Below are 26,212 nucleotides of genomic sequence, written 5' to 3'. Positions count from 1 at the left end.
GTTAACATTTTCAGTCAGGCTTTTGGGTTACAGTTATTCTGCTAGTTTGAGAGCTGTATGTATTTCACTTGCTCCTTAGTAGAAGGATTTACTTCTGTATTAATGCCATCCTTGAATTGTTTTGTTGGACAACTTTCTAGCAGAAAAACAAAAAATAAATTGAACATCAGTCATTATTGATGAACTTCAAATATCCCACACAGTAATTTAAGGATCAAAATGAAGAGTAAGCTTGTAGCAGAGTAAGGAACCTACTAAAATACTGAGTGGCAGTAAATCTGATTAAAATACACATGGCAAAGCTAATCTTTCAGATCATCTTTATTTTCATACTGTTCAGATGCCTGGTTCCTGTCTTTGTTTTTAGGGTTTCTTGTTAGATCCAACATAATTGGATGCATTACACTGCAGGAGTCTGGTAGTGTTGCTTTCAAAGTTGGAGCTAAGGCACTGTTCATTGAGTAATATGCTTTGGGATTAAGGGCAATCTGAAAAACTGGGCTCAAGTATTAAACTCTGGGTCAGGAGACTGCTGCTTATGGAATGTGAGGGCACCTAATGACTTGAGGATGGGATCTCCTGCTGGGTGTTGGAGATGCTGCTTTACCTGGGTCTCATGGGTATTTTTATTAAGTCTGACTGTTCAGCAGGTGAAGAAGATACTCACATGTGATAACATTGTCCCTACTTTATCAGTGTCTAGTAGGGAATTATGACTTCCAGTCTTTCTAGTTCGAGAGAGCCTTGCAGTGAAATCCTTCTCACAGGGGTAACTTCAAGCTAGCTTGGCAGAGAACCTCAGAATAATGTCCTTCAAGTTGTCCCAGAAACTTAAGTCATTCCCAGCTGCCTGGGATTGATTTAGCAAGGCTAATCCAGCTCTTCTTCATCTGATGCATGTGGTAACTGCAGATCAAGGGTTGGAAGCTGCTCTTCAGTTGCTGCATCATCTCTTAAGGTAGTGATTTTGTAGAGTCCACCTGCTGGTGGAATGAAATTTCACCAACCCCATTGAATAGCTTGTCTGTAAAACACATTTGCAGAGTGTTTTGTGGTGTCATTGCAATGGGGCACCAGTCAGCAGATGCTGGGAGTCTGGATGGTTGGGTTCTGTTCAGAGCTCTGCCACTAACTCCTTACTCTGGGAGAGCACCTCACTTCTTTCAGCTACAGAATCCCTGCTTCAGTGCCAGTATGATGGAGATTGGTCCTTGAAAAGCCCACCTTTGTTTTTAAACAGTGTAATGAAAAGAGAAATGACTGCTGTTCTGTCTTAGCTCCAAGTGCTCCCATAAACTGGCGCCGGGGAAAGCTGCTGGGCCAGGGCGCCTTTGGCCGCGTGTATTTGTGCTACGACGTGGACACGGGCAGAGAGCTGGCAGCTAAGCAGGTCCAGTTTGATCCAGAGAGCCCTGAAACGAGCAAGGTAATTCTCACCTCAGCTTCTAAAACCCTGCAGGGTCCTGTACAGTGTCTCTCTCTGGCTGTCCTTGAAAGCTGGCATCTTACTTGGTTTGTACTAAGGTTTCAAGTCATGTGGAGAAGAATAGGAGTCATTTAAAAATTACTTTTCTGTGTTATTAACTTCAGCCTGAAACTAAAATCCATTTTCTGTCTTCATTCTTGGCTCTCCTTTCTCAGATTTTTGGGTTTTTGCCAGGTTACTTGAGGAATACTAGACTACCCTGTGTTCCTGGTTAGACATGGATGTGAATGGAACCAAACCCAGCAAAAGCAGGGCTTTTTTTTCCTTTTTTGAACAGAAAAAGCTGCTTGCACATGCAGAAACCCGCTTCTGGGTTTCTATGGTACACCCTATATCAAGTGCATTAATTATCAATTTTTCACTTCTGAATTCTTCATGTCCTTAAAAACAAATTGAGCTGTGGGTTGTAAATTAATTAAGAAGAATGATGTGACAACAATTTCGAGACAGTGGAGATGGGATGGGCATCTTGAGATTATGGGACAGCACTCAGCTCCCTGCACAGGGAATGCAGCTGGAATGGTTTTTGGGTTCTTTGCTAGCGTTTAACAATGTACCAGTTTCCCAATTTTGAACAAATTCGCTTTGAGCTTGAATGACTGATCCATGAAGACTTAATTATTCTGATTTTATATGGGATATTGATGCCAAGATATGTCCTAAATTGGGAAGTTCTACTATGTCTGTGTTGTAAATCAGACAGTAACTCTGAGCCAAGGAGAAGCAGACTGAAATACATTTTGAAGGCACTGAAACTCCAAACCTTAAACTATTATTTGGTCTGATTAAGCAGCTTCCTCTGGTTCCATGTGTCCCTACAACATCCAGGTTCTTGCTCTAAGGTACTGCATCCCCTCCCAGAGTTGAGAGAGCCGAACCTGATAACCTGCCCATGGCAGGGCTGGAAAGAGTTAAATGGGACTAATTTGGGGAGAAAACATTATTCCTTTTTTCATAAATCCTCATACTTCTGTGCCTTCGATGTTCCTTCTGTTCAGTCCCTGGATTCAGCAAGAACCTGATACTTTTTCTGAGCAACAAACAATCTGTGATTCCATCTGAAACTGTTGGATAACCTCTTTGCCTTTGTGCTGTGATACCCTGTTGTCTGCAGCAAGAGCAAAGCAAGGGATCAGTTTCATGTGCAGAGCTGCAGATTCTTTGAAGTAAACAGGAGAGGAAGCTGTTTGTAGGGTTGATTGCAGTAAATGACCAGTGAGAATCAGAACAGGAATGGGTGGCAGAAGCTTAGCAGCTCTCAGCACCTGTTGTTTTGCTCTCCAGTGGGTTGAAGTTCCAGTTCTGTAACTATTCAGAGCTGTTTCCTAATTACACTCCCTGTCCTCAGCTTAGTGGGAGAAGTGAGGTTCTACCTGTGTTGTAGGTGGAGAATCCTTTCAACTACCCAGGGTAAAGCCATGCAGCTGACAGAATCAAGGCAAGAAACAAAGTTCTTCTGGTACTAAATCCATATATGATAATGCCTGGTAATGTTTGCCATTTCCAAGAAGCAGATAAAGCCACTACACTACTAAAGCTACTACACTTCTCAGTGTAGTAGTGGTCTCATCCTGCCAGTGACATGACAAATTTATTATTTTTTATATTTATTATATATTTCCTGGGGCTGCAATTTTATTTTCTCCTTCAACATCCATAGGAAGTGAGTGCCCTGGAGTGTGAAATTCAGCTGCTAAAGAATCTGCAGCATGACCGTATTGTGCAGTATTATGGCTGCTTAAGGGATCGAGCAGAGAAGACCTTGACCATTTTCATGGAGTACATGCCAGGGGTAAGAGAGCACAGGCAGGGATCAGAAAGGGAGGTGGCTGGGTTTGTTAGCTGGTTTGTTAGTTGCTGTGATCCCCCTAACTATGTCATCCACCTCAGACCCTCTTAGGGCTGTGCCTCTTCTCATGCTGGCTCATAATGCCACCACTTTCATATTATTTATGCCCAAATAACCTCTGTGGTTTTTTTCCCTAAGTGTCTTGTACTTGAAATAGATTCTCTGTAACAGTCACTAAAGCCAGTTTTTTTCTTCAGTCTAAATTTATTCTACCAAAGTACCTCAAAGGACTTGGGACAACATGTGAATCCTGGTAACTGAATTACCAGAATCATGGTACAGCACGTGAGGCTAAAACTGACTCTCCAAAAAGAGAGGCTTTTGACCAGATCAGTCTGCTGAGCTGTTTTATTGCTTGTCTTCACAACCAGTTGTACCAGCAGACAGAACCTCCTTAAGCCAATTTTGCCAGGAAGCCTGTCCTTGCTGTTGTTTTAAAAGGACTTTTTTTGGGCAAGATGCTCAGAGAGCCTCCCAGAAAGGCTTCAGCAGAGGCCAGGGTTCACTGCAGGGCCCATTGGGTGCAGGGCTAGTGGGAGAGGAACGGACACTGAAGATTTGTGCTTTGTCACCTCTTTGGCAATTGCTGCTCTTTGGTTTTTGGCAGGGGTCGGTGAAGGACCAGCTGAAGGCATACGGGGCGCTCACGGAGAACGTCACCCGCAAATACACGCGGCAGATCCTCGAGGGCGTCTCGTACCTGCACAGCAACATGATCGTGCACAGGGACATCAAGGGTGAGGGCAGGGGCCAGGGAAGGGACTCTCCCAGCACGAGGGCACTCAGTTTGAGAGCAGAAGGCTTTCACGTGGCCACCTACCAGATAATGGCAACAGTGGGGTTCTTGATCTCGTTGCAGCTTTGGAGGAAGAATTGGTTTTGGTGTCTAAACCTCAGTTTGTGTCCGCATTAAAACTGAGCTCTAAAGTTTGCTTTTTCCCTGGTGCTTTGTGTTCAGGACCTCTGACCAAGTAAAGTGGAGATTGACTTGTTTATTGTAGGAGTTCAAAGTGGTTTAATTAGCTACATCTGTTACCCAGCTGATCAGAAAGCAGTGCTTGCACTCACCAAAGCAGCATCCTAATAAAATCCCTTCTCTACACAGCTCTGTTCTCTCTCAGTCCTTGGCCTGGGGGCCCTGCTAGGCTGGCTGAGCTGTTTACAGGCACTGTAACAATGCTGGTGCTGACTCAGCTCTCATTTCCCTCCCCCCTTCACTTCCTTGTGTTTTTCCCTGAAGTTTTTCCCATTTACAGCCATTAGCAATTGGCTTGTCTACAGCCTGAATTAAAGAAATGATGTTTAGCAGGTCACCTGAGGCTTGATGGGGAAAGAGCCATACCATGAGCACGGGTATTTGGGGTTGGATGTCATTCTGCAGGCTGCGGATCCAGCAGCTGGGCTGCATGAAAACAGCTGTCTTCGTTTGTGCCTCTGTCCAGGTGCCAATATTCTCCGTGACTCTGCTGGGAATGTGAAGCTGGGGGACTTTGGGGCCAGCAAACGGCTGCAGACAATCTGCATGTCGGGGACAGGCATCCGCTCCGTCACGGGCACCCCGTACTGGATGAGCCCCGAGGTGATCAGCGGGGAAGGCTACGGCAGGAAGGCAGACGTGTGGTGAGCCTTGCACTTGTCCACACATCGCTGCCCAGACCTCCTGGAGATAGCACAGACACCTTCTGCCACCTGAATGTCCAAACTCGCGTCTTGTCGGGATGAAAAGTTTAAGGAGAATTGAAGTCGCTGGTGTGATCTCAAGACGTGATCTTCTGCAGGCTGTGCTTTGCAGTGTTAGCACCCAGCGACTCACTCGGTGTTTCAGGAACAGTTTTAGTTTCTCAGGAACATTTTCCACTCATTCCTCCCTCAAACTGATAGCTGTTTTTTTTGCTTTCTGGCTGGTGCAATGCTTTCATCCTTCTCATGCTGTCAGGCACGCAGTGGAATTCTTGGGGTGTCCTCTGCAGGGCCAGGAATTGGGATGATGGTCCTTGTGGGACCCTTCCAGCATGGGGGATTCTGTGATTCCATGATATCCCTTAGAAGAGCAACTGAAGGTTGTTTAGGGAGGGCACATTCATTTAGATACGGAATGAGAGTTACGGTTAAAATGTACTGGAAATTAGTAGAATTTTAGCCTTAAAGGAAAGATGTCCAGACCTGGAATAACAGAAAAGATCCGGGTCAGATCAGAGATGATCTGCATGAATGGGAACTGTAGCTGTGCTATTATTGGCATAGCCAAGGAACAGCCTCTGTCAAAAGAGCAAAATGGTCCTGTGCCAAAAAATGTTAATTTTTGGGGGCCTTAAAAAGGTGAGATTATAAAACTTAAGTAAACAACAGGGACAAAAGGTCTGGTTGTGCCTCCACGGTAAAGCAGGGCCTGTTTCCTGTACAAGCAGTGAGTGGAAACAGCTGAAATGTGTCTTGTCTGCAAAGAGTTAAGTCCTGCAGATTCTCCCAGTTGGGATGCTTGGGGAGGGAGTGAAGCACGTGCCCTTCCCCCTGGGTTAGTGCAGTTGTGGATTTCCTCTTGGTGCTGACATTGGTCCATTCCCATTGGCCAGGCTCCAGTTCCTACAATCCCAGTCATTATATTGGGGGGTCAGAATTTTCCAGTGCAGCGCTGGTCCCAGGGTGGATGTGCATGGCCCAGAGGCTCAGAAAGGTAACAAATCCATCCACCTGGCTCTGTGCCACTGCTGCAGGCCCCTCTCCAGTTTTCTTTTTCCTAAATAGCAGAATATGTGAGCTATTTGTTATTGCTGGAGTGACTTGACATGAAAAACATTCCTGCTGTTTGCTGAATATCTTAAAGAAACCGGATCTGCTTAAACAGTATAAATCAGTCTAAACAATAATATATCCCTGCTTGCTTTTGAGCAAACCCCCAGCACTTCAGCACACATGGTTTGCATTTTCTGTACTCTGTTCTAGTAAGTCTGAAATGGCTGTAAAACTAAAATTTTCACGTTGGATTTTAAACCTTGTTGAGAAATCAGTTCTTGCATATTCACTGCATTTAATTCCTTTCCTTCCTTTCCTTGGCAGCTGATGCAAGTCTCCGTCTCAACATCTTTTGCTTGCATTTCACCTCAAAAGAAGGTTTAGTTTTAAGGTAGAGAAGGCAGTTTTGCCTTTTTAATGGAAACATGTGATAAAAACACGGGATTGGATATTAAAATTCACTAAGGCTTTTACTGAATCTGTGGCCTGGAGGAAGCAATTAATCCTTTTTGAATAAACCCCAATCAGTGCAGTGCTACAGCAGCCATCCTCCCTGGGAAGGTGCTGGAGTCACGTTGCCTCAGAGAGGTGGCTCAGCCATGTCCCCAGAATCACATCCTTGCCCTGAAGCAGTCTGCAGAGCCCCATTAACTTTACAGGGAATTTTTCCTTAAGGCAATGATGCATCTGTCCCACAGGGATTTAACTTACTGCCTTCCCACTTCGGAACTGTTACGACTTCAATTATTTTTTTGACTGATGCTTGGTTTCTTGTGAAGTGAAGATATTATTAGGTTGTTTTTATCTAACGTGGGCATTTTAAAGCTTTGACTGAAAAGGGATTTTGCTGAAATGGCTTTGTGGGGTCAACGAGTTGTGATTCACTGAAGCTTGAGTGTTAAAAAGTCTGTTTTCTACCTTGCAACTCAGCAAGTTGAGCCTCTGAGCCACCTGGTCTAGTGGAAGGTGTCCCTGCACATGGCAAGGCTTTGGAGAAGGATGTTCTTGAAGGTCCCTTCCAGCCCCAAGCGTGCTGTGTCTCTGTGATTCTCCAGGTGCCTTTGAGTTACAACAGAAGCAGCAGCACCTGAGGGACCAGCGAGGTCAAACAGTGCCCTCAGGGATGTCCCACAGGCACCTCTTGTCCCCTGTTAACACAAATGCTTCCTGAGAGGAGAGTTTGAGCCAAGGGGAGCAGGACACGTGGCATTTGGCAGGCAGCTCCCTGCTCCCCTGGCAGCAGGAAAAGCAGCTGTGGCAGCTCTGGCTCACTGGGCATTGCTGAGTGAATTCTCATTTGGATTTTTCCCGTCTGCTTTGCAGGAGCCTGGGCTGCACTGTGGTGGAGATGCTGACAGAGAAGCCCCCCTGGGCAGAGTACGAGGCCATGGCAGCGATCTTCAAAATCGCCACGCAGCCCACGAACCCCCAGCTGCCCTCCCACATATCAGAACATTGCCGGGACTTCCTAAAGCAGATCTTTGTGGAAGCCAGGCACAGACCCTCTGCTGAAGAGCTGCTCAGACACCAGTTTGCACAGCTCCAGTACTGAATTACCTCCCTTGCTCGCAGCTCCTGCCGGGCTCTCCGTGCCCCGTCTTGTCTAGTTGCAACTGCCCGTTGTGGTGCTGCATCTTCAAAATGCCAACCCAGCTAGGCCTAGTCCTTTGGGAAGTTCTGCCAAGGAACTTGGGGTCTGCTCTCGTGCCTGATTCCTTTGTTTGCTGGACTAATGTTCATCCTGCCAAGAGCTGTCCCAGCAGAGCTGTGGTTTTGCCCCAAGCTACCTGGATGTGCATGTTCTCTGCAGGAATGGGAATCTGACAAGTGTCTTCACTGCTTGAAACTTAGGAGACGTCTGAACCCAAGTGGGAGCTGAGAGAGCTCCACTCTTCAGCAGAACAGAAGCATGCACCAGCCTCCAGAGCAGCTCTGTCTGTGGGAGTCCCTGGTTTTCCCCTCCTGGGGCTCCAGAGGCATCTCCAGCACCTGAATCCAGCAAAAAGCCATGTGTCATGGAGCATGCACTTGCTATAGTATGGGATATGTTTCTTCTTGAGTATTCAGCATCTGAAGGTGCTCAGAAAATACTGATTCAAAAGTATGTGAATAGTGTTATTTTATAATGAACCCGTGGATTTGGGGCTGGGGGTGAGGGAGGTCTTTCCAGCTAAATGTCAGGATAATCAGACAGGTTTCAGCAGAATGCAGTCATTCCAGGGCCTGAGGGAAGGGCTCTCCCACTGCCCTTGGAAAATCTAGAGCTAATTTCCAAGGTTTGATCTGCCCCAGCATTAGGACAGTGTTAGTTCGTGTTGTACCAAACAAATCTGTGCTCCTGCTTCCTCTCTCTCCGGGGCTGCTGGCTCCAAACAAAAGTCCTCTGGAAGGGAATTCAGTGGAATTCAGCTTCCTCCTGCATCTGTCTCTTTGGCTGGTAACATTTTACCATCCTTTTAACCAAAGATAGTCTATCTGGTGCCCAGGAATTTACTTCAGAGTTTCTTTGAGCACATGGCCTAATGGAAAATTGAGAATTTCTTGGGGAGAATTACCTGGACACTCGTTCCTGTTGTGCACAGGAAGCTGGAATTGAGCTCAACCCTTGGCTGTTGAATTACAGGTGTGCAAGTGATCATTTCAGAGTTCTGTAAAATGTTAATGGCCTAACTTTTGTAGGAGTCAAACAGGGAACCTGAGAAAGCATTTAAAATGCTAGCAAATATCTAAAATGACCTGGAGATCCCCATGCAGGTACCAGCAGAACACATCCAAGTGATTGTGCACTTGGAAGATACCACAAGTCAGAGGACTGAGGTCCTGATGGCCTCAAACCCTCTGTGCTGATTTGGGCACTAATAATCTTTATTTCATTCATGAAAGACCAGCAGTTTTTAAGTGCTGGGGATTCAGGGAGTGATTATAAGTTTTCTCTGAGAAATGAAACTAAGAAGAGCAATTGTTAATTAACTAAAACACTGCTTTATAGGGCAACGTTGAAGGTGTCCTGCCTTTGAATTGGAAACCATATTAAGGTTCCACACATCTGCCACACATCTGCACTCTTCTCCCCCATAAAATATTGAAAATTTCTTCATAACGCGGTCAAATTAAGTTTTTTAATGAATACTAATAGCAGGATAAGGCAAGTTTAATGAAACCAAGCTCCTTCAACACATGAAAAATAATGTGTTGAATTAAAAGAGGAAAAAAAGAACCCTAAAAGACCTAACCAACCAAAAGTCCTGAAAAGCTTTAACAATTTGAAATGGTTTTTCTGTGCCAAACCCAGAGCAAAGTGTAACCAATAAAAGCTGGTGGTGTTTCTTTTCCAGGCTCCCTGCACTACTCCAAGGATGCACTGTCCCACTTGTGGGCACTTAGGGGATCTCTTATATGAAAGCCCTTGTTCCATAATCTATTTAATTGCTGTGGGAGCACTTGACTGATCTTTTCCCAAGCAGGAGCTCAGCTCCAGGTTGTGCAGACCCTTGGCTGCTGCCATGGGGGAGGTGAGGCTGAGGCTCCAGCTCAGAGGGAGGGAGGGAGATTTCCCACTGTGCTGGGAATGTGGGACCATCCCTGCAGGCTGCATGGCAGAACTGGGGGGTCAGCACTGCTGGGGCCCAGCTCTTCAAGCCTTTCAGCCTAAATATACCAAAGATTGGAGTCTTCATCCACTGCCCATCACTTGCAGGGATCAGGAGCACGGTGACATCTGCAGGGGCTTCCCTCTGTCCTTGGCTTGTCCTCACCAAATCCAGACCTTCTCCCGTGGTTTTTGTCTTGCTGTGATCTGGGAGAGAACAGGGCGTGAGGAAACAGCAGAACTTCTGTCAAAGGACCTCAATCCTCAGGACCTGTTGTGGCTTTTACCTCACCTGCATCACGGGAGGCACTTGGAGAGCAGAGCAGAGCAGGAGCCCCCAGGGCTGAGGGTCTCGGGGCTGTCCCCAGAGCTCCCTGTGTCCCCTGGATGTGTCCCCTCCCTGCACTCCAGGCTGTGATGGGAGCCAGGAGCACTTGGACAGTGACAGAACACGGGGCCAGCTTGGGCTGGTGCAGGAACAAGCCAAAGCATTACCTGTCTGTTTGGAGATGCACTTTTCTGAATGTAGTTTATATCGCTCTTTTTTAGCTCTTTTTACATCATGTAAACGGTGATGCCTCATATTTTTTTTTTTAATTTATATCGTAAAAGATCATATTTGGTGATTTTTATATATATCGACTGTTATGGGTGGGGGGAGGTGGGGAAATAAATTTGACGCCTTTATGAATTTAAAAAGGAAAAAAAGCAGCTGGTTTTGCAGAGAATTTGCTGATGGTTTATAATTAGTAGAGCCGAACCAAAATGCCTCTTTGTTTCCTCACAGCCCTCTTGATTATGGAGAAGGAAGATCTAGATTCCTGAGCCCACTGCTCTGATTAATAACTTGGGGCTGACATGGATACCACGGGCTATTAACAGCCCTGGCAGCAAAAGAGTTTCAAATGGACAGAAATGTAATTATACCTCAGAACTGAGTTCTGTCTGGCCTCTTTATCCTGGCAGACTAGGAAAAAACTGGGAATAAACTCATTTAGGGGAGAGTGGAGAAGCACCAGGCTGACAAAAAGCTATTGTGTCAATTCCAAATGTCATGTTGGATTTCCTGCTGTTCCTTCCAGGGAGGGTTCTATAGCGAATGTCAAGTATTGGGATCCCTGATGGAAGGTGCTGCAGAAATGGAGAGTGTTCTGTTTGACAAAGAATTCCTTGTCAGAATCCCAGTGTCCTGAAATGGTTAAAACTAATCAGAAGAATGCCCAAGATTCCCATTGGAGAGGAACTTGGGGGAATTTGGCTGTCCCTGAGGTAGTTAGGAAACAAAGCAGTGACATTTTGGTCTTGGTGTGACGATTCTGTGCATTCCAGGTTATTTGCTTTTTCTCCAGAAAAGTCCATCTTTGCCCATTGCAGTGGCAGTTAGGTTGCATCAGTTTGGATGGGTTTTTTGGGGTGGTTTTTTTTGCCTAATTTGGAATAATATTCCAAAGGACTTGAAGCTGTTCCAAAGAGCTCCCATTGTCACCTGTTAACAACACTGACTGACCAGGAGGGAAAAGGTAGGTGTGCCAGGAGCAGTTCAAAAAGGAAGAAAAGGGTTTTGTTACCACTGTAAATGATGCAAAGCAGGGAGAAAGGGCTTTAACCTGGAGTGTGCAGAAGACCTTGACCCAGTAGTCTCTATTTACCGACCGGGGGCTTGCAGTGCAAAGCCAGGCCAATGTATCATTTTATTTACAATAAAATTATCATTTATATGAAAGCATGTTTTGGTGACTGTCCTTTTAAAAAGCCAACATTTGGAGGAAGAAAGCCTCTGGTTTTCAGACAAGTGGAAGATGCCAGGAGCTCCCTTCCAGTTCTTTCATTGGCTGTAACAGTGATTTGGGGCAGAACAAGCTTTGCTGTCCCTGAGGAGGGCAGGAGAATGGGTAACCACATCTCCAAATACTTTCAGGGTTTATTTTTTTTCAGCTTGCTGTTTTGGGAACAATCAGAAATGACGTTGCTGTAAAATTCATCTGTTCTTTCTGAAAGGCTGATTTTTTTCCTGTTCATGCAGCTTCTCTCTTCAGTGTCACTGTGTCCCTCCAGGAACTGGCCTCCACCACAGCCAGCCTCCAGTCACGTTTTCCCAGGATGTGGCTGCTGTCAGTGAAAGACTGAAATATTTGTCAGTCTGAAATGTGAACAGATAGAAGAGGGGGGTTGGCCAGCTGATACAATAGAAACCCTGCACATGAACCGTGTGTGTGACTCCTGGAGCTGTGCCAGCACACATGAGAACCATCAAGTGCAGTTGTCTCGGAACAAAAATGTCTCGTGGAACCAGAACAAACCACCTCCCACTGCTTCCTGACACCCCCTCGTGTGTCAGCACCCACAGATCCTGCCTTGGCCAAAGCAGCAACTGGGGAACTCTGCTGCCTTCACTTTGAGGAGCTTCTTCCCAAAGCTGATGCCTTTTTTTCTCTCCTTTCTCCTCGGTGTGTTCGGTTTGCTTGCAGTTCACATCTCAGCCTTGTCTGATATTTTCTCCCGGACTCCCTGTCACCTCTCTCAAAAGAAAGAAGCTCCCCAGCAATTCTGCTTCCCATAAATACAGTGCGTGTTCCTAACTGGAATCCTCCCCACAGACACAGAACATCCTGAGCTGCAAGGCACCCACGGGGACCATCCAGCCCAGCTCCTGGCCCTGCAGGAATCCCCCTGTGCGTGGTGGTGGAGCAGGGGCTGGGAGAGGAAAATACTTGGAGCCTTGAAGGCAGAAATGATCAGCCTGAAAACACACTAAAGCACAAAAGAAATGCAGCAAAGACCCTCAATTGTCTCTTTATTTCTGGCAATTTGTGCTGTGTGGTATGGCCCAGGAAAAGGGGACTTCAGGTACATTTCCTCTCTAAATCCACTTCTGAAGATAATAAAATAATCTGGATGGTAGGCATGGATGTGGATTTACATGGATTCATACTGATCTCTCTTTTTTCCCAAACAGCTTTTATTACATGACTCTGCTGGCTTGAATGCTTATGCTCTGGGGGGAAATGTCCTTCTCTGAGCTGAAAGGCAGGTTGGTGCTGGGAGCCCTGTGCTCCTGTGGAAGCACAAATGGAAATTGTGAGGGGTGTGATACAAAGGCTTTTGATCATCAGTCCTTGGTTTCTGGGTGGCAAGAGCAGCTCTGCCCTGGGACAGGAGGAATTGCAGGTGGCCTTGGGGCATTGTCCACGCTTTCTAAGCCAAGATTGTTCTTGTGCTGCCATGGCACAGCTGGAGCTGCCTTCAGCTCTCACTGCAGCACCCGGGGCCCACCAGAGCTGTGGCATCCTTTACTGGGGCTGCAGCTTCTGTGGCTCCTCTGGGAGCTGGGAACAGCCTCTCCTGGAGCTGCTGTGCTGTGCTGCCCTCCCTGTGCCCCCAGCGAGGACCTCACAGAACTCGACACAGCCCTGAGAGGCTGCAGGCAGAATTCATCTCCCAGCTCCTGCTTCCCTTGCCAGGTGCTGTAGGATTCTCTGGCACCTTCTGTGGCCACAGCTCTTGGCTTGCTCAGCTGGAGACTGAGGTCAGACCTCGCCAGGGACAGGACCCAGGCAATGGTCGAGAACGGCCTTTAGATTAAATCTCAACTTTCAGTATGGAGGAGGGAAGGAAAGATATAACATCATTATTTCTCTGGTTTAATGTTCTCTTTCCAACTGAAAACCCAGCCTTAAAAGCGTGGGGGTTTCATGCTTCCCTACCCCCCTAAAGCCAAGTGGCATTGTGGAAACGCTGCTCGTCCCTCAGCTGGGAGCTGAGAGAGTTGGGAAGTGCAGCCAGCGAGGGGCAGGAAGTGAACCGAGGGCTCTGCTTTCATTTTCTGAGCCTTCTGAAGAAGGAAGGGGCCAGGGAAGGGGTCCCAAGCCTGCAGCATCACAGCCCCTGGGCAGGGCTGCTCAGGGAGGGCTTTGTTTGTGTGTAAATCTGGCACCTGTGTGGTGGGCAGTCAGAGCTCCTGGTGAGGCTGAACCCCCCTGAGAGCCTCGCCAGGGTCTGTGTGCACAGTCCCTGTGCTGGCTGTGTGTCCCCAGGCCAGGACAGGCTCCTCTGGTCATCCAGGCAGAGTTGTCCCCAGGGTCAGATGTCCCTGTGACCATGAGACATCCGCACTGTGGAGCTGCTGCCTGGCTGTGCCTGCACACCCTGACCCCAGAAGGGCTGGACTGAGCAGGGGGAGCACCACAGAGACTGGGTCTATTTGTGCCATCTCTTCCTCCTCTGGACTACCCATCCCCATTTTTCTCCCTCTCTCATCCTTATCTCCTGTTTCCACGTCTGGCTTCTCCCTGAAAGGATGTGCCAGGCAGAGCTGATGGGATCCCAGGGGTTCTGCTGTGGATATCACAGGGTGTTGCTCTGTGTGGGGGCCCTGAAAAGCCCAGTTCCTGTACAGTTTGAAAGACATGAGGTTCCTGAGCACAGCTGTACAAAGTGTGCCTGGAGGAAAGAGGTAAATAATAATTAAAACAAGACTCACCCATTTTCCCTGGTTTTCCTGCACTCTTGTCTCCAGCCTGGCAGGGCTTGCTGGGCTCGTGGATTTGTATGGGCTGTGCTATCCAAACCAGGGGATTGGATGTGGGGTGGATCCAAGCCAGACCTGCGTGGCACCAGCCAGCCCAGCACGGTCCCTGGCAGAGCCACTGAGGCAGGGACAGGGCACAATGGCCATGGATGTGGAGGGGAGAGTGTGAGACAGATCAGGACAAGGGGGTGGATCTGATCCTGGGGGATCCACAGGCTGGTGAATGCCTTTTCAGGGTGGTCTGGGCTCCGTTCGGAAGCTGGTGGAAGGTTCCAGCTGGGCTGTGCTGCTTGTAGGGCAACACTGATGCAGAATTTGAAATACTGGTTCAGTTCCCAAAACCTTGGGGGCCCCAGGGGAGCTCCTGGCCAGGGCCTGCACCCTCACCCTGGTCACCTCTGCCCAGTCCTCATGGTCTGCAGGACCCCTCTGAACACTTCCCCAAGAAGGGTGGGCTGCCTCTCTCCCTTCCCTCCCAGCCTTACCCACTCACAGCTATCCAGGAATAATTCCTTGATCCTGCACGGGCACAAGCTCTTCCCACAGTAGCTGGGCAGTGAGGCAGACCTGACCACCAGCCCCACCTCCCCAGGCCCCTGGGAACACAGGACAAGACAGGGAAGGCTCGGAAACCTTGTATTACAAAAATAAAGGAGCGTGTGTGAAGCTGCCGTGAGGCTCCAGCGCAGAACGTACCAGTGGAAGGCAAATATAAAAAAGAGACACTGTCAAACCGTGGCAGGGCAACATCCTCAAGGCTGAACCATCCCAGCTGAACTGAGCTGACGTAAACCAAGGACCCTCCTTATGCAGAGCCCCAGCAAAGCAGGGCTGGAGCTGGGGATCTCTGCAGTGACTCTGAACCTGGGTAAGCCCCCAGCTCATCTCCTTTTCCATGGTGGCAGGGGGGCAATTGCTTCTGCTCTGATCTCACTGGAAGAGGGGCCTGCAGAGAGAGGGCTTCAGGTCTGGGGGCTGCAGCCTGGTCACCTCTGCCCTGTCCCTGTGGCCTGCAGGACCCCTCTAAGCACCCTCCAAGGAGGGGGCTCCCCCCCCCTCCCCTCCCACAGGTCCTGCTTTACATCAGCTCAGTTAGCCCCAGCTCAGCTGCTCCGGCTCTGCTGGGCTCCAGGAGCAGGGGCTGGCCCCTCTCACGCCGACTTGGTGCCACTTTCCACCTCCTTGTGCACCCACAGCTCCTTGTGCTGCTTGCGCCCGAAGCCCTCGTCGTAGTTTCCTTTACTCTTGAAGAGCTGCTGGAAGTGGGGCTTGCAGTAGAATTCCCCGTGGAGCGCAGCATAGCTGCCCAGGCTGGGGAGAGAGGGCAGGGTCAGGACTCAGCTGCAGCCTGGGAAAAGGGGGGGCCTGGGGCCACCAGGACAGCAGAGGGGGAAACGAGCAGGAGGGGACCCTTGGGGCCAACACCCCCCTCCCAGCAGCAGAGGCAGTTCGGGGTGCTGTCAGTGGAGATGGGGGAGTTCAGCCTGGGCTCTGTGTCCTCTGGAAGGAGGCTCTGGCTCAGCTCCGTGTTCCCCTGGGGCTGCTCTCATGGGGAAGCATCTCTCCTTCCATACCAGGTGGGATTCAGCTGAGACTTGAGCCCAGGTGTGCAGTCAAACCTTTGTTTTGCTGTGGTGGGTGGGCTCGGGGTCTTGGGCCACTGGCCAAGGAAGGGGCTGTGATGGGGGGGACACTATTTGGGAGGGTCTCAGCAGAGCTGCAGGGACACCTGTCCCACCACAGGGACAGTCCAGCTCACCTGAGCTTGGTGTGGCAGTGCTTGCAGCAGAAGCAGGAGTTGTGGAAGACGAATTTGTCGGCCACCAGCCGCTCCATGGGATACACAGTTTTCTGGCAGGCAGTGCAGATTTCCTTCACCTGCGCCTTCAGGCTGAAGGACTGGCCAAGGGCAGAGCAAAGGGAGACAGAGGATGAGGAAGGTGTTTGGGACACCCTGGGTCACTCCACTGCCCTCCATTCACCAGAGCACTGGGAGCAGGAAGCAGCCCCATGTCCCTCACCCTCCCTGGGCCACTCCACTGATGCTGGGCTGGATTGGAGCTTGGCCCTTGAGCTTTTGGCCCTTCCACCCTTGCCAAGCATCAGCACGATGACGCCCTGGCACAGGTGCCCAGAGCAGCAGTGGCTGCCCCCTCTCAGGAAGTACCCAAGGCCAGGCTGGACACTGGGGCCTGGAGCAGCCCAGGACACTGGGAGGTGTCCCTGCCATGGCAGGGTTGGGACTGGGATGGGCTTTAAGGTCCCTTCCAACCCTGGCCATTCTGGAATGATTCTGTGGTAGAAAAACCAAAGGTACCTTGGAGCGCTGCACCGTGCTGCCTCCTGAGCTGTTCTTGGCCTCCTAAAAAGAGAAGGAGAAAACAAAACGAGAGCTTGGCACAAGCCCCTGACAGAACCCCTCTGTGACCTGCACCTGTAAATCATCACCTGTGGCTCCTGCACCCACACACAGCAGCTCTGCCCCTGCCCCTTGGAGCAGGATCATGAACTCCTCTTGCTGGAAGGGCACAGGGCTCGGGCAGTGCTGCCCCGTGGGGGCTCAGGGGGCAGTGGCCATTCCCCCTGGGCAGAATGTGCTGCCTCCCTCCCTCCCAGAGCCGGGATCCAGGGGCACTCACACCCCAGCAAGGTGAGCCCAGTCAGGGCTGGCTCATCCCCGCACTCCCTGTTCCCAAGGCAGGGGCAGTGTGAGCCCGGCACATCACCCCGGGACAAAACCCCGGGACATCCCTGCTGTCCCTGTCCTTGCTCTGGCTGCACTTCGGCTCTGCCTGCCCCTCTCTGCCCCCGGGCTGATCCCCACCCCCGTTCCTTGTCCTTCTCCATCGGTTCTCCTTTGTATTTCTGGAAACAGTTTGTCCAAGAGCTGCACAGGAAACTCTCCCCTGGCCGAGCTGCCTCCTCAGACGTTTCCCAGCTGCTCTCTCTGGCTGAGGTCAGGGATGATTTTCTTCTCCCTCCCTCGAGGCTGGAAGCAGCAGCCAAAGTCAACAGTGGGACACGGGCAGCCAGGAGGCTCCGTGTAAAACCAGTTGCATCCCTTGGCACTGGGAGAACAACCACAGGTGCTCTCCTGGGGTTAGGATTTAATTTGCTGTTTCCAGGCTCAGCTGAGCAGAGCCGAGGAAAACGCTGCCTCTGGAGCTCAGACACATCCGTTCCCAAGGCTGCAGCCGTGCACGCCTCTGTCACTTCTCGGCAGCCTCCTGGCCCCGGGCAGGCACACTCCCCATTCCAGATCTGATAGATCTTCCCTCGGGGAAGGGCCGTATCCTGTCCCAGCAGGAGATGTTCTTGAACCTTTATGTTTTTCCACCTCCAATCACTGCAGTCCTAAGCAGCTCGGAGGCTCTCGATTGTGATCGCGGAAAGCCATGGAAACACAAACAAACAGCCGGCAGCTCCAGGGCTGCGAGCTCTGGACGGAGCAGAGCTGCGGTTCCGTGTGCTCAGCAAACAGCACCTTCTGCTGGAACATTCCTGCCCCAGTCCTGCTGTCCGGGTAGCAGCGACCGTGCCTTTGATCACCCTAAAACGTCAGCTCAGGAACAGCTTCTGTGCACAGCCCTCCCTCCCTGAGAACCCAAACCCAGCTGGAATTCCCATACAAACCACAGGATGCCACGTACATGAGCTGGGGGCGGGCTGGCTGCTCCCGTGGCCTGGAACATGGCTCCTTTCCCTTCACTGTTATTTAATCCTGAGCTTGAAGTCTGTGGCTCGATGTTCCCTGTCGAGGGGTCTAAGACAGACCTCTTGCAACACCTGGAAAGGAAATGTCATCAGGAGTGGGGCTGGTTTCATCACCCAGACCCAGCTCCTGCAGAGCTGCTGTGGGGTCAGATCAGCCTCGCTGCTCTGGGGCTTCCCGAGGGAGCCCAGAGACTGAGGGACAGGAGCTGGACAGGACACGCAGCTCTGGAACGCTGAGAGCAGCTGCAGGCTCGGGGCTCTGAACACCTGGAAGATGCTGTGATGGTTTTACCCCAAACCCATCTATGCAAGCACCTGCCAGGCAATGACCACGCCACTGCAGCAGGGCAGGACCCCGCGTTTCGCTGATGCAGCCACTACAGGACTGGTGCTGCTGGAGGAAGGAGTGTGATTTTAGTCTAATTTCAGCCCAGAAAAGTCTCGCTGATCACAGCTCAGCAGAGCAAGGGATGGGGGTTTTGTCTTCTCGAGGAGCCCATGCTGCCCTTGGGCTGAGCCCCACGAGCTGTGGGATGTGCTGAGTGCCTGGGAGGATGAGGCTGACAGGGCTGGGACCAGCACAGGAAAAAGCCACCAGCATTGCAAATCACCCCTTCGGGTAAAAACAGCTAAAAAGGCACTGACAGCTCCTCAGGGGGTTTTCCCGGCCACACTTTACCTTCAAACACCCGTGAAAGATGAGCCCTGGTTTGAATACACACGACAGAGCTGTGGGAAGGGTGAAGGGGTGGCTCTGCAATGATGGGGATGAGCTGGAGGCTGGAAAACCAGCACCTCCCCCTGCCCGGGGCTGCTTTCCTGCCTACTGAACCCCCTTGGTCTCATACTGCCACCCCAAAAACCTTCCTGCTGCCCAAGGACATGTCAGGGTGGAGGCTTGGGGTAGGGGCATCTCCTAAAGCCCACCCCACAGGGACATTTGCAAACGTGTCCTGAGTTTGGGGGGGCTCTTTGGCTGCCAAACCCCCAGCAGCTGACACCAGGCTTGTGTTCCACCCAGCAAAGCACCTAAAATTCAGGGCTGCTTTCAGAGTTTCAGGTCCTGGGCACAGGTGGGTGCCCCTCACAGCCCTGGGGCTGCACAGCCCTGGTTGCAAACGTTCACAGCCTCTGCTGAGACCTAGCCCTGCTCTATCAAAATCATTTCCCGTCTCTCTGCGGTTTGGTTGTTATTTCCTGCTCTCTGAGCTTGCTCACAGGCAGCTGCTGCCGAGCCCAGCATCTGCCAGGGGCCAGGGCAGCAACCCAACCCCACAGCCCCTGCCTGCCCCATTCCCTGGGACTGCACCTTCCCCTCGTGTCTGCAGTGTCTGTCTGTCCTACAGCCCAGCACAGACCCCGCAGGGAGCAGGAGGCACCCAGAAAACCTGGTGTCCCTACTCCAGAAAACCTGGTGTCCCTACTCCAGAAAACCTGGTGTCCCTACTCCACACGCACCCCTAACAGAGATGCACAACCCTCCCCCTTTTCACCTGCTTTTCACCTTCACCCCAGCCTTTGTTACAAATATTTTTCCTCCCCCAATTTCCCTTCACTTACAGCTCATCTTCTTCCCCTACCCCAGCCACCTTCTTTCCCTCAGTTTTTCCAGACTCTCCATCACCCCCAGAAGCTGCTGTGGTGGAAGGTGAGATGGAATCTTGGAAAGAGATGATTGATCTTTAAGCTCCCTTCAACCCAAACCCTTCAGGGGGTCTCTGATAAGCACATGATTTCTTCCACCTACTATTTGCTTCTTTGCTCCTCATGCCCCAAAAACCCTTTCCCTTCAATTCCAGCCACTTCTCCCACCCCAAGGCTGGATGTTTCCCACGCAGCCCCCTCCTCTCCCCATCCCCCTGCCCTCCCTGCACGTACCTCCCAGCCAGAGCCCCTGGGAGCAGCTCCAGGCACAGGAGCAGCAGCTGCTGAGCTCCTTCCTGCTGAAGGGCAGGAGGCAAGAGCAGAAATCTCAAAGGGGAAGGGTGTGCTGAGTGATAAGGGAACCAGAGCAAGTGAGAAGCTGCAGGAGGGTTTTTTTTTGAGGCTCTCAGCTGCTGTCATGGCTCTGCCCAGGAGCAGAGCTGGGGACTGGAGCCCCAGGCAGCCACCAGCAGGCTTCACAGGGGGAAGTGGGGACATGGGCAGCACCTGAGGACACCCCTGATGCTACAAAGCCTTCACAACACCCCAGGGAGCCTCGGGGCTCGCTGGCTCTGAGGGGAGCAGGGTGACAAAGGCAGGGAGCCCAGGCCATGCCCCACAGTGGAGCTGGCACCATGACTGCCCCACACCTCTGGTCCCTAAAGTCCTGAGCCACTTACACAGCTTGGCAAGAGCGGGAGGGAGGACTGTCCTCCTCTCCAGGCTGTGCCAGCAGCAAGGTGAGAACCCCTTTGCCTTCCAGCCTCTCCTTGTGTTCCCCTTTAGCAACTGGTGGCTCCAAGTGAGGAGGAGTTGAAGGGGAGGAAGGCAAAGCTGCTCCATCACAGAGCTTTTTCCTAACAGCCTCCTGCACCCCCTCTCACCTTCCTGCCTGACCCTGGAGCAGATGGAAGGAGAGGGAACATCTGGTGTGGCCCCTCCAGGCAATGCCCTGAGCTCAGCCTGCTCCTGAAGGATCACATTCCCACAGCCAGGATGGGTGCAGGGAGCTTTTCCTCTTCCCCTCTGCAGAGGGACCACCAGGGCTTGTCCCAGCACTGGTCCAGCCCCTTCCAGTCCTGGTCCAGCCCGGTGCTGGCCCCAGTGGGTTCTGGCACAGGGAAGGAGTGTGACTGGAGGGGGGAGAGGCTCCTCTCTGCCATCTGGTTCCCATTAGCAGTCCTGGGAAGGGTTTGTTTACTGCAGGGATCACTGCTCCACTGCAGGAAGCTTTCCCAAAGGCCTGGGGGATCCAGGCCCCTTCCTCTCCATCCTCAGAGCATCCCCAGAGCCCGGCCAGGCACGGGAGGGAGACACCTCAGAGAGGGTGCCAAGGCCTTCCCCCAGGAAATCATGGGCTGAGATGTGGGGATGGGGATGGATGTCCCCGAGATCCCGGGCAGGATCAGTGAAACCCACACACAGCACAGCACAGCGCTGACCCTCCAGCTCCATGGCCACCATCCCTCTGAGCTGGCCAGTGTGGGGAGGGGGCGAACAGGAGCTGGAGGAGCTTGTCTCCTGAGCCTGGCAATCATCCAGCTCCCAAGGCTCCATTTCTGCAGTCTTGGGGCCTCACAGTTCATCCACACCATGAAACAGCGTGGTGCAGTCCCTGCTGGCACAGGGTGGAAAACATCAGGGAGAAGCCAGACACTTCTGGGGACACCCTTACCCTGCTCCTGAGATTCCTGGGGAGTGGACCTGGCCCTGCCTCACCCCACCTTCCACCAGCCTGCTCCACTAATCCTCTTTTCCATCCACGTCCTGCCTCTTGAAAGGCTGCCAGTGGGCAGGAAATCTGCAGCTGAAATGCTGAGGGATGCTGACAAGGAATAGTTGTGGGGAGGAACAGGGCTGCCTTTGTCAGGGCAACAATGGGGGACCCACAGGAGTGGAGCCCCGGGAGCCCCAGGGAAACCCCTGCCCACCCAGTCTCCTCTCCCACTTCCATCCCTGCCTCCCCTGAGGAGGAGGAGCACAGCTCTGCAAGCACCAGGGGACTGGGCTGGCCCCTGCCCCTGCCCCTCAGAGAGGGAGCCCATGGGCCAGGAGGATGCTACTGGGATTCACCTGCTTTCCAGAAGCAGAGACTGAGGCTTTAGTCCTTCTCCCACCATGTATTTGCCTCTCAGTGGGATTCATGAAGAGTACCCACATTCAGGAGAAGCAGACTCCTTTTTTCCTGTTCTCATACCTGTGGCTCTCTGCTGCCACAGCCACCAGAGGTGGTCTGATGCAAACAGGTGAGCTGGTCTGGCAGCTCCACACCTGAGAGATCTCAGACCTTGGTGTTCTGATACCAAACTCCAGCACTCCTGAAAACCCCTGGCTTGATGTGTCCTTACATCCCTCCTTGCAGAAGAATCCAAGTGTCTTCCTTCCATTTTGCTCTCCTTTCCCCGTCCTTTTTCCTGTCTCCACCTAAAATAATCATTTCCCCGGGGCTCTGTCACGAGGGCCTGTTGTTTCAGAAGTCATTTATCATATCCAAGGAAGACACCGAGCCAGCGTGACATGATCTGTGTTAAAACCACCCAGCATTTTATTCTGCTTCCAAGAGCAGGTCTGTGATTACTCTTCCAGAACCTGTTCTGGAAACCAACCTCTCCCCGTACTCCAATTAATGGACCTGTAATTGCCTGTAATTTCCTCCTTCCTCTAACACCAGCTCTCAGTGTTCCCTGGCTGATTTCCTCTTGTGGAACATCACCTGTTACCCACCAGACTCTGGCTGGCATTTCCCATGGTGGAGTCCCCATCCCTGGAGGGCTTTAAAGGCTGTGGGATGTAGCACTTGGGGACATGGGTTAGTGCTGGTTGGGCACTATGACCTTAGAGAACTTTTCCAACCTGAAGGATTCTCTGATTCCATGGAATGAGCCCATCTCTTGAGCCCCAAGAGACCTCACAAAAAGCTTTTGCTGTTCCATCACCTGCAGCAAGAGCATGAGTGAGTCCAGTTCCAGGCACTCCAAGGCACAGCACAACAATCCCTTTCCATGGAACCTGCCCCCACACAAACCCTACAAAAGCTGCTGTTTGCTGTCCAAATGCAGATCGTATAGGAAGAAAAAGTGGCCAAAATAATATTGGTTGTTAAATCTCCCCAAATATCATTCTTTTTGAGCTGCCCTGGTTATTTTCAGCCTTCACTCCTATCCTCCCTTTTAGGATCCAAGGTGTCATAGAGCCCAGCATAGGATCTGCTTCTCTGAAATCCACTAGATTGCAGTGGAGCAATGAGTGTGCTGGGAAAAATAACCCCTGGAGAAGCACAGCAGAGGATGCTGGGGCATCTTGTCACTGAAAAACCCAAGCTGGACATATGGAGAGGGTTATGGGCACACCACAGGAGTGAGAAATACGTCTAAAGTGTGCTTAACATTGATATTGCAGTAATCCTTTTGTCCAGATTTAATGTTTTCCATCCCAGGGCTTTTGCTAAGAGCGAGGTAAGCAACCCCCCCAGATGGCAGATAAAAATGACTTAACTGGGAGGGGAAAGCAGACATATCTTGGGGGGGACATGGCCTGGCAAAACCCAGCAAGAGCTGAGGGTGGGGAAAAAAAGGAAAATAAAAAGTCCATCACCCTTCAGGAGCAGAGGGGTAAATGAAGACTCCCAGGAGTTGCCCACTGAAGGAAACCAGAAGAGGAAATCCCTTCCCTAATAAGAAGTCTCATGGGATTTTTGCTTATCAAAAAAGGTGAGGGACCTGGGTTTGAGCTGTGTTAGATTGCATCCAGCCACTTTGCCAAGCCCGAGAGATTGGTTCTGACAGACCCTCACCTTGGAACTGCAAGTTTGCTTCTTGCAGGGCTCCCATTTAAAAAGGATGTTAACACTGGGGATGTTTCAGACTATGCTTGGTCAATTGCCCTACAATTATTTTGTAATCTACATTAACAATGCTGCAGATGTGCTACTCCTGGCCCTAAACACACGACAGCCCAGCTGAGGCACCAGATGTCTTCCCCATGAGAGCCCTCACACGACGTCTTTGGTGGACAAAGCCCAATTTTCTAGGCTGGATTATCAGGTTTTTTCAAAACTGATACCCACACCATGAAAAATATCAGCAGAAAATTGATCATAAATATGATCTACGAGGTATCTTAGCTTGTTTGAAGTGATCCAAGGGGATTAGACGGATCAGGCTGGCTCAAAACACAGTGGTTACAACACCAGACTGGGACTCAGGAGACCTGGGCTTGTTTCCTAAATCTGCTGCTAATTTTGGGTGTCAGCAGATAAATAATTCATTTTTTTCTGCTCCCTTTTCTCCCCCTCCAGTCGATGAGAACAGAGCTGCTCTCCTTTGTGAAGCCCTGGGAGATCCCTGGCTGTTGAGGGTTATGTCAGAGCCCAGGGCATTTGTGTTGTTATTAAAAATCACACTCATGCAACAGCCTCCCCAGGGAAGAGATGAAAGACCTGTCGCTGGAAAGGTGTAAATGCAGGCTGGACGAGGCGGTAGGAGACACAGCATCGGGAATTGGCAGGCATTAACCAAGGGGGATAAGGGAGTCGGGATCTAACAGGTTTTTCTTCCATCTCTGCTCTTTCTGATCAGCTTAACAAAATGGATCTGTCCAGCCGCCCTCCGGCATGTACTGCAGCACACAACAAAGAGAGAATCACAGCCCAGACGCGGAGCGGGAGCCCCAGAATGCGCCCCCAAATCCACAGCCCCGGAGCAGACCCAGCCAGCACAGGCCCGCTCGCCACAGCGGCTACCAGCCCCCGGCCTGGGGCTCGCTGCCCCGCCTGCCCCCGGCCCACAGCAGGGCCCCTTCGAGCCCCCAAATCCGCCAGCCCCAAATCCGCCAGCCCCTCCCGGGGCTCCGGGAACGAGCCCCGGTCTGCGGGGCGGCTCCTGCCAGCGCTGCCCTTGCCGGGGCTCTCCCGGGCCGTTCCTCGCTCCTCTCCATCCCTGCTCCCCGGCCGCGCTCTCGCACCATCCCCGCTCCCGGGGCTCTCCCGGCTTTGTCTCGCCGCCGCCCCCGCAGCCTCGAGCGGAGCTCACCGCCGAGCCGAGGGTCCGCAGGCAGCCAGGGCAGAGAAGGGCCGTGCCCGGGGCTCTGCTGCCCGGTTCCGTGCCCGGTTCCGTGCCCGGTTCCCGCCGCAGAAGCCGCCGTGCAGCGGAGCCGCTTCCTGCGCTGTCCCCGCCGGCTCCGAGCGCTTTTATCGCGGGGCCGCAGCAGCGATTGGCTCTCGGCGTCGAACCGGCTCCCAGCCGCTCGCTCCTTTGTGTGGAGCCAACCTCTAACCCCAAACCTTCCCCTCTCCCCTCGGCTCCCAGCTCTCTCTCCCTGCTCGCCCGGAGCCTCCCCGATCCGGCAGCGACCCTGCCGCTGTCTGCCACGGGACGCGATTACCCCCCCGTAATTCGCTTTTCCAGCCTCTCTCCCATGAGCTGCGTGTGCAGGTTGGCTTCGCTCCAAGCCTTGGACGCTGCCTTGGGCTCTCTCCACTCACCCGCTCCTGGAAGGGATCCTGTAGCATCCCAAAGGATCCATCCCTCCAGCGTCTGCAAAAGCCAAATTTCCCACACATGCACCTCAACTCACTGTTTGCATAGGAAGGATCTTATCAGGCAGCAGGAGGGAAGGATTCCGGTGCTCTCCACTCCTCACCCTGCAGAGGGGCAAAACTGAGCTGTGATGGTTTCAGAAATTCAGGGTCTGTTCCATGCGGAGCTGATGACCTGAGCGTGGGAGCAGGACTGTGCAAGGTGAGTGCTGGATCTGCAGGAGCAGGGTCCCATGGGCTGAGCAAAAGCACTGCCTGGACTATAAAGGCAGCTTTCCTCACTGTTTGAAGGGCTGGGATTTCCCCAGGAACAGGGCAAAACATCAGAAATAAATATAAATATTAATAGTTAAAACCTGGAGGTGGTTTCATGCCAGCCGAGGAAGCTGCAATGGCCATGAGCCAGGAGAGAGGCAGCAGTAACCTGTAGCTCTGAGGACTTTGCTTTAAGCTTCCAAAGCCCTCCAATGGGCTGTAAATGGAGGAAAATATACAATGGAGTGATGGGAATATCTTCGGAAATGGTGATGCAGGGACAAATATTCTTGTTTGGCTCCTGAACACAGTGTGGTGCCACTGGAAAGAGCCAAATGCTGGCTGGAGGTGGCCCGAAGCCTGAGCTCAGCTGCAGAGACTGTGTTCTGTGTGCAGTTTGTCTGTAATTCCCTGTACAAAGAACACGACTGAGGAACCCATGGGAGTGTTTACTGGACAAGGAGACAGCAGTGATGTGATTTACCACCTCTGTCATTGTGCGATGCCCAAAGAGCATCTGTGCTGAACAGGCTCGCTGCCACCGAGTGCAAATAAATGAGGAATGGCACTCTAGATGTGAGCCAGCGGCGGGACAGTCACACACAGAGACCGGTGAAGTGAAAGAGCACAGCACCCGCAGCCATCACTGCTTTTCACTGTGAAGACCTTCCAGATCTTGGGAAAACGCTTGTGTCCAGAAAGGCCTCTCCATCCTCCCACCTGTTAGCAATCCTATTGCACAGAATCAGCTTGTTTGTTAGCTTATTCATTATCCTATTTGCTAGACTTTTAGCAATAGGACTGTCAAGCACTGGGCAGACTTTCCTCTGATGGTGGAACTTCCCCGTCCCTTGTGCCTGGGCTCACACATGTACACA

The 26,212-nt window shown here is 51.6% G+C and overlaps 2 protein-coding genes across 2 annotated transcripts in view; one reads left to right on the top strand and one right to left on the bottom strand.

The window, feature by feature from the left end:
- The window catches only part of MAP3K3 (mitogen-activated protein kinase kinase kinase 3), a 33,745-nt gene extending 23,461 nt beyond the window's left edge, over positions 1–10,284 (top strand). Inside the window, exons 13-17 of the mRNA XM_062507956.1 lie at positions 1,278–1,426; positions 3,147–3,278; positions 3,943–4,072; positions 4,778–4,955; positions 7,392–10,284. Of these exons, the coding sequence (XP_062363940.1) occupies positions 1,278–1,426; positions 3,147–3,278; positions 3,943–4,072; positions 4,778–4,955; positions 7,392–7,620 (818 nt within the window). The 3' untranslated portion in view covers positions 7,621–10,284. The remainder of the gene's footprint in view (positions 1–1,277; positions 1,427–3,146; positions 3,279–3,942; positions 4,073–4,777; positions 4,956–7,391) is intronic.
- A 4,520-nt stretch (positions 10,285–14,804) lies between these two features.
- Positions 14,805–24,674, bottom strand: LIMD2 (LIM domain containing 2). Its single transcript, XM_062508030.1, has 5 exons — positions 24,574–24,674; positions 17,836–17,971; positions 16,503–16,547; positions 15,945–16,084; positions 14,805–15,496 (listed from the first exon to the last, which is right to left on the bottom strand). The coding sequence occupies exons 2-5, from the start codon at positions 17,875–17,877 to the stop codon at positions 15,337–15,339; spliced, it is 387 nt and encodes a 128-aa protein (XP_062364014.1). The 5' UTR covers positions 17,878–17,971; positions 24,574–24,674; the 3' UTR covers positions 14,805–15,336.
- Between the last annotated feature and the right edge of the window lie 1,538 nt (positions 24,675–26,212).

Source organism: Cinclus cinclus, chromosome 24, assembly GCF_963662255.1.
Source record: "Cinclus cinclus chromosome 24, bCinCin1.1, whole genome shotgun sequence".
Taxonomy (NCBI): Eukaryota; Metazoa; Chordata; class Aves; order Passeriformes; family Cinclidae; genus Cinclus; species Cinclus cinclus.
This window is presented reverse-complemented; position numbering and strand designations above follow the sequence as displayed.